The sequence below is a fragment of the Sinocyclocheilus anshuiensis genome, unplaced genomic scaffold (assembly GCF_001515605.1).
Source record: "Sinocyclocheilus anshuiensis isolate Anshui unplaced genomic scaffold, SAMN03320099.WGS_v1.1 scaffold883, whole genome shotgun sequence".
Classification (NCBI taxonomy): Eukaryota; Metazoa; Chordata; class Actinopteri; order Cypriniformes; family Cyprinidae; genus Sinocyclocheilus; species Sinocyclocheilus anshuiensis.
Genome location: NW_015547678.1, coordinates 659,891 through 667,861, shown reverse-complemented (window position 1 = coordinate 667,861; position 7,971 = coordinate 659,891). Strand labels below are relative to the sequence as shown.

Genomic DNA, 7,971 nt, shown 5'->3' with positions numbered 1-7,971 from the left:
TTTTTTTTTTTTTACAGTAAGTTGAAACTAAAGGTGGTATTAAACTAGTGGCATGATGTTACTAGCTATAACTATAGGTCTATGTGAAGTTGATCGAGCCACTCAAGTGTAAACATTTTCAGATAAAACATTATGCAGAGGTTTTGTGAACACACTAGCGATCACTACTAAAAACCCAGTTATAAGCCAAGAAAAAAAAAAAAAAAAAAAAGACATTTGTAACTGCATTACATATTGCAGCAGATTAGAATGTCTGTGGGCTAAAACAATAAACAATGACCTCCCCCATAAAATGGCACTGGGAGCTTGTGACCTGAACACAGTCTTGTGGGAACAGCATGTCAGGCAGTAGGCCACCACACAGCAGTCTACGGACCGCGGTCAATTAACCCATTTAGTTCAGAGAATACAGATGTCTATCTTTACTCATGCTATGTGCTTCAGGCAATGCGGGGGCATTTGGTGCATTTTGGTTATTTGGTGTAGCCCAGCTCTTTTCAGAATAATTCACATAGACAATAATTTTTATTTTTCATTTTCATTTTCATTTTCATTTTTCTTGTTCTTTGAAGATAATTTGCTTTCCCTTATTCCCATTAGATGGCAGCACTGCACCACAATAAAAAATTTTTTTTTAAACTTCATAAAAAATACAAACATTATTCTAATTTCAAACAGGGTGAAAAAGATGGTTACAGCCAGTCTTACCTCATAAAAAAAGGCTAAAACTGCAAGACCATCTTGTTTATCTTTGGCCTCGTGGAAGCTGGTCAATTAACCCATTTAGTTCAGAGAATACAGATGTCTATCTTTACTCATGCTATGTGCTTCAGGCAATGCGGGGGCATTTGGTGCATTTTGGTTATTTGGTGTAGCCCAGCTCTTTTCAGAATAATTCACATAGACAATAATTTTTATTTTTCATTTTCATTTTCATTTTCATTTTTCTTGTTCTTTGAAGATAATTTGCTTTCCCTTATTCCCATTAGATGGCAGCACTGCACCACAATAAATTTTTTTTTTTTTAAACTTCATAAAAAATACAAACATTATTCTAATTTCAAACAGGGTGAAAAAGATGGTTACAGCCAGTCTTACCTCATAAAAAAAGGCTAAAACTGCAAGACCATCTTGTTTATCTTTGGCCTCGTGGAAGCTGCTGTACTTATCAGAGTTGTAGTGAACAACATGCAGCTGTGACACAAGAAGTCAAACAGGAAGGTGCTAGAAATTACACTTAAAATTGAGTAATGTTAGATTAAAAACATATATTGAGTTAAACAAGTCCTTCCGTATTGCTAAATTAAAGTTTCTCAACACTCTTGAGCAACCTAAATGCAGGAATGCAGTTTATAAATCAATACACTTTATAATAGAACAATGATAACTACATATTTGTCTAAAATAGAACCTGACGTACTGTAGTAAGATTTCAGGCACATGTCCAGCATCACTTAACAGCATTGCTTTATATCTTTTTATATCTAGGATGTCTCTAAACATGTTTTGGGCTAAAATGAATTATGTAAATACTTCTGCCATGTAGCGGATGCCGTCCACTGTGTGCTCTGATCCACTGGCCTCCAAGTCCCAGCCTCCCCAGTGCAGATGCATTTGGATAGCAGTGTAGGTGTCTGGAAACCCCTTGGTAATCTTCATAGTCTGTGGCAGCTGAATTTCCACTGTCAAAAACAAACAAGATTGTGGACTACATTCTAAAAGCTCATCTATCCTGTAAAGATTACATGGACTGAAGTAGTAAGAGGGGAAGCATATACTGTTAGTACAAAATAGATACATTTTTTGGCCACTTTTTGACACGAGGGGGCGACAAAATCAAGATAACAGATCTACATAACAATTGCAGGCGGTTTATATTAGTTTGAAAACAATAACAATGAAGAATTGTCCATTGATTTGAAATGGTTCTAATATAAGATTCATACCAGAATGTCCATTGTTGGTCATGCGAAAGCTGCCGCGCATGTCCTCATAGCCTGTCAGCTCGAGCTGTAGCAGTCGCGGATTGTACCGCATTTTGCGCCGCTGTATGTCAATGGGAGACTGCTGGTCGCCGCCGCACTCGGGAAACTTTTCTGCCCAGTGCTTCTGATCCAGTTCTCCTTCTGTATGAAACAATGAAAGTCATTTAAGCAGAGCGCGACACATTTCTCGTATACACTGTAAAACGCAGCCGATTATAATATATGGGGGGGGGGGCTTTCCATTACGATCACTTATATGTACACAGGCCTTTCAACTAGGGTTGAAAATATTTCAGTAATGATAACAGCCCAAATTTTCGCTAAGTCGCGGTCGCTTGAGGAGGTAACCACAGCAACAGTACGCCGCTTTCCATTATGATTACTTTAGGTCGGTAAGTCGTACATTATTTACATTTAGCCAGCTGTTCTAGTAGCGCCATTATCCTACCCCTTATTCAAATTAATCATGGTTTTATTGTAGTAAAAGTGTAGTAGCATGGTTTTTTTGGCGTATTGATTATTTGTCTAACCACAGTTTTACTACCAATATGGTTAAACTATGGTTAGTGTAGCAAACCCATGGTTAATTTGTGGTTACCATGCCTATTAACCATGTTTTTTTTGTTGTTTTTTTGTTTTTAGTAAAACCATGGTTAATTTTCGTAAGGGACGAACTATGACCACACACACACACACACACACACACACACACACACACACACACACACACACACATATATACTATGTATATATATATATATATATATATAAATATATAAATGTAATTTAAAAAAAATAAATTCTGCTTAAAATTCATAGTGGATAGACTATTTAATTTAGCCATATTTGCCTTAGATATTTATCTTTTTTCTATCCTCAATCTTCTTTTAATTTATTTTAATAGGCTATTTGTTTAGGTAGCCTATGTGCAACATTTTTCTTCTGTGATCAGAACAGGCTACTCGTAGAACAACGCAGTTCGTTGTTATTTGACAAATAGGCTAAAACTTTGACTTTGTACAGCTGCTAGGCTACAGTAAGACAGTAGCGAAACGATATAATAAAGCTAAATGTTTAATGTTAAAACTAACTGTAAACGTAAGTTATCGAACATTGCCTTACGAACTTATTACGTGCGCATTTGAAAATATTTCAGTAATGATAACAGCCCAAATTTTCGCTAAGTCGCGGTCGCTTGAGGAGGTAACCACAGCAACAGTACGCCGCTTTCCATTATGATTACTTTAGGTCGGTAAGTCGTACATTATTTACATTTAGCCAGCTGTTCTAGTAGCGCCATTATCCTACCCCTTATTCAAATTAATCATGGTTTTATTGTAGTAAAAGTGTAGTAGCATGGTTTTTTTGGCGTATTGATTATTTGTCTAACCACAGTTTTACTACCAATATGGTTAAACTATGGTTAGTGTAGCAAACCCATGGTTAATTTGTGGTTACCATGCCTATTAACCATGTTTTTTTTGTTGTTTTTTTGTTTTTAGTAAAACCATGGTTAATTTTCGTAAGGGACGAACTATGACAGGTTGCACCAAAAAAATGACCTTTACATTTGTGAATATTTGTTAAAAAAAAAAAAAAAAGCACTTGCCTGAATATGTCCATTTCTGTCCATCTATTCCAGCTGATGCGATATTCACCAATCCGGTGTATAACAGGACTACAAACAGCTCCATGCTCAAAGTGCACAGACTCCCTGAGTGTGATGTATGCTCTGACAGTCTCGTTCACAGGATTGTAAAGAGGTGCAGAGTGACATTGCTTGCAACGGTTTACACCCAGAAGGCCAAAGGCGTGTTGTAACACGGTCATTTAGAGAAGCTTTGACGTATTGGCAAATACATGTTTGAAGCATCTGTAGTTCTCAGGATTCACCAACAGGTAAGTCTGGTTTTGTTCAGTGGTTTCCCATGTTTCATTTCATGTTTATTCTTAAGGGTGCACCTTTTTAAATAATGATATTTGAATATATATAGAATTTGCGTGTCGCTGTACTTTTATTATGTAAACCCTGTTTAAAGTGATTAGGCATTAGATGACTCAAGTTAGTAGCCTAATTAAAGCTGATTTCATTTACAGTCATGGCCAAAAGTTTTGGAAGTGGCAAATTTTGTGTTTTGCAAAGTTTGCTGCTTCAGTATTTGTAGATTTTTCCACATGTTTCTATGGTATACTGAAAAACAATGAGAAGCATATCATAAGTTTTAAAGGCTTTTATTGGGGCTGTGTGAAACAACGGCCCGGGCCAGTGTTGCCACCTTGTGGACAAACTAATTAGTGGAAAAACAATTCAAGGCGTAGGCCTATGTGCGACCTGCGTGTACTCTTCCCTCGGGCCGGATGAAGATGATTGGCGGGCCGGATTGGGACAATTGAATAGCCCTGCTCTATGGGATTGAGATCTGGGGAGTTGCCTGGCCACGGATACAAAATTTCAATGTAATGATCTTCGAGCCACTTCTTTATCACTCTTGCTTTGTAACATGGTGCTCCATGCTGGAAGATGCACGGATCACCAAATTGCTCATGGATCGTTGGAAGAAGTGGCTCCTGCAGGACGTTTTGATACCATTCTTTATTCATGGCAGTGTTTTTGGACAGAATTATGAGAGAGCCCACTCCCTTGCTTGAAAAGCAACCCCACACATGGATGGTCTCAGGATGCTTCACCGTTGGCACGTCACAGGACTCATGGTAGCGTTCACCTTTTCTTCTCCGAACAATCGATTTTCCAGATGTCCCAAACAGTCGGAAGGGAGCTTCACCAGAGAAAATAACTTTACACCAGTCTTCTGCTGTCCAATCCTTGTACTTCCTGCAGAATTTCAGTCTGTCCTCTGTCTGACATTTTTCTTGGAGAGAAGTGGCTTCTTGGCTGCCCTTCTTGACACTGGCCGTTGTCCAAAAGTCTTGGCCTCACTGTGCATGCAGATGCTCTCACACCAACCTGCTGCCATTCCTGAGCAAGCTCTGCACTGCTGGTGACACGATTCCATAGCTGACTCCCCAGGAGGAGATGGTCCTGGCACTTGTTGGACACTCTGGGACATCTTGAAGAATTCATCACTGCAGTCAAACCTCTCTCCTTGAAGTTCTTGATGATCTGAACTGTCATCTGAATGGTTCTTTCAGGTGCAATATTCTTTGTAGCAATTTCCTTGCATGTGAGGCCATTTTGATGCAAAGCGATGATGGCTGCACATGTGTCTTTAGAAGTAACCATTGCTAACAAGAACACAATGACTGGAAGTGCATCTTCCCTCCTTTTATAGCAATCAGTCTGCTCTTACAATCTAATTAGTATGATAGTGATTTCACCTGACTAGCACTCATTCACACTTTCACATGTGCTGCTGATATGATAATTCAATTAATGTTAGTGGGTCATTTTGTGTCAGGATCAAAAACAGTGAAATTTATTTATTTTTTGGCCAATGAAGCTTTTAGCAATTATTTAAAATGCATCTGATCACTCTACACAATAATCTAGAAACGATGTGAATGAACACCACAACAGCTTAAGCAGCAAACTTTGCAAAACAAAATGTATGTCACTGACAAAATTTTGGCCACGACTGTATACATCATAAAATAATAACAACAATGGTAGAAAGTGTTTCAAGGAAATAATTTTATGTAAATCACTATTACACAAGGTTTTAAAATAATGATATTTAAATATATATATATAGAATTTGCTTTTCTATACCTTTAATATATAAACCCTGTTTAAACATGTTTAAAATGATTACAATAGATGATGACTAAAGTTAGTATAGCCTAATAAAAGCTGGCTTCATTTACATCATAAAATAATAACAACAATGTGTAGTAGCAAGTGGTTCAAGGAAATAATTATTTAAATCAGTATTACACAAGGTTTGATTATTTCTTTTTATCAGACAAGCTTGTACTGTAAGTCTAGGCAGTAATCAATTTCATAAATACATTTCAGGTGTAATTTTTTTATATAATGCCAACACTACTAAATGGCAAGTGAAGGTAAAGCTGCTTTGCATTTTCTAGAGAAGAGAAAACCAATAACATGTTAACTGGTAGCAAACAGTCTTCTCAAATTTGTTTTGTCAAATTGCTGGCTAAATCAAACATCTATGTGTTATGTTTTACTCATGAATAAAGATGTTAACAGACACTACTGACAGTTATGATAGCTGTCACGACATGTTTTTACAAGTTGTGCTAGTGAAGCAGAAATTTAAGGGAGAAACTGAGTTAATTGTTGCTGAAGTTCATTGTTTAAAAAAAATACTAGTAACAATGGAATATGCTGTTTATGTATTCTAAACATGAAGATGAAGTAAAAATAAATAAAAATAAATAAAAACACACACTAACACAAATTAGGACAAAAATATCCAAGTGTTTGGATGTCCCAACACTTTTAATTACTGGATGTGGAATCAACATCAAACAGGCCAGCCAATGCTTAAATGAGGTACTCGGAGTGAAGGAGCCTGGAGAGAGAAACCACAGAGGTCAAAGGTTACTTTGACTAGAGTTTAGTAGCTGATATGAAGTAAAGGTGCTCCAGCTAGTCAAGGCAAGAGCTGTGCATAGTACTGTGAAAACATGTCTGGAGTTTGCAAAAAGCATAATAACAGTGCAGCTGCAATGAGGGAAAACATGTTGTGATCAAGATGTACCTTTTACCTAAATTCAGAGTGATATGAGGAGCACAAATCTAGCACTGTCCCTGCTGTGGGAATGTTTTTGTCAAGATCAAAGATAAAATCCCTGATCTTACTCTGATGTTGTTACTATGGATATTATATGTTATAGATGACATCAAGTATGACAGTTCCTAAATTAAAATGACAAAATACAACATTCATCCAAATCTATAAATCTGGCAAGGGTACACAGTACAGGAAAATAAGGGTACATGGACAGATAAAGGTACACAGATAAAATGTTTAAGAACGTAGTGTGCTATCATTCAAAGACATGAAGTGAAAAACTGGTACAGTTAGAGGTTAAAGTTCTTGTGCAAATGTTAATTGTCTAGGACAATGTGTTTTTTGTGGGTTGATTGGTGAAATTAGAAGGAGAATTAATTTAGAAAATGACTATTTTGCAGCACTAATAAGACAGCAGATGTTTTTGTTCTAATTGCCTTAAGCCTTGTCAGTCTTCAGTGGTTTCAAATGAAAACGTCTCTGGTTACTTATGTAACCATGGTTCCCTGAGTAGAGAACGAGACACTGCGTCCTCTAGGGGTCGCTATGGGGAACGCCTCGTCGTGACCCGTGTCTGAAGCATACATTGAAAAAACACCAACAACACGTTGGCCGGCGACAGCCATGACGTCACTACCGGTGCGACTATAGTATAAATAGGCACCGGGAGAACACATCATCCACTTCTTCGTCTGAAGCTTGTGTCCGAAGCATGGCAAGAAACCTAGAGGACGCAGTGTCTCGTTCCCTACTCAGGGAACCATGGTTACATAAGTAACCTGAGACGTTCCCTTTCATGGGAACTTCGAACTGCGTCCTCTAGGGGTCGCTATGGGGAATGGTATACCCACGCCACCATGCTGAGGGGAGTGCGTGCCAGAAACCATGGCGAGCACTAAGTACCAACTCTACTATATTGCCATGGGAGTTGCCCCTGGCACGTTAGACGGCTGTCAGTGACATTATTCCCTACGGCCAAAGGCCTAGGCTACATACCCCAAAAAACTTACCTGTTAGGGCCAGAACTCCAGGGCCCAGGGTAGAGCTCAAGGCTTGGAATCAGGAATAGATTCCTTTAAGGGAATACGACCAAGAGCCTAGAATCAATACTAGTCTTGGCCTGTCACACCAAGGCGGAACCGGGGTTTTAAACCACTCAGAAAGAGCACGAGGCTGCTGCGCGTAGCTCTTACCATACAGAATTTTAGAAAAGAACGCAGAGTACTAGCGTGCACACTTACCATAACATGGATTTTAAAAATACCGTTCTA

General features: G+C 38.2%; 1 protein-coding gene across 2 annotated transcripts in view; it reads right to left on the bottom strand.

Moving 5' to 3' along the window:
* Positions 1–3,859, bottom strand: part of LOC107703061 (carbonic anhydrase 6-like) — a 17,256-nt gene extending 13,397 nt beyond the window's left edge. Inside the window, exons 1-5 of one of the 2 annotated variants that reach the window (XM_016505561.1) lie at positions 3,595–3,859; positions 1,947–2,126; positions 1,534–1,682; positions 1,147–1,194; positions 709–756 (exon numbers count right to left, since the gene is read on the bottom strand). In XM_016505561.1, coding sequence (XP_016361047.1) covers positions 709–756; positions 1,147–1,194; positions 1,534–1,682; positions 1,947–2,126; positions 3,595–3,679 — 510 coding nt within the window. In that variant the 5' untranslated portion in view covers positions 3,680–3,859. Of the gene's footprint in view, positions 1–708; positions 757–1,098; positions 1,195–1,533; positions 1,683–1,946; positions 2,127–3,594 lie in introns of both variants that reach the window. The other variant, XM_016505560.1, reaches the window with a different exon arrangement.
* Between the last annotated feature and the right edge of the window lie 4,112 nt (positions 3,860–7,971).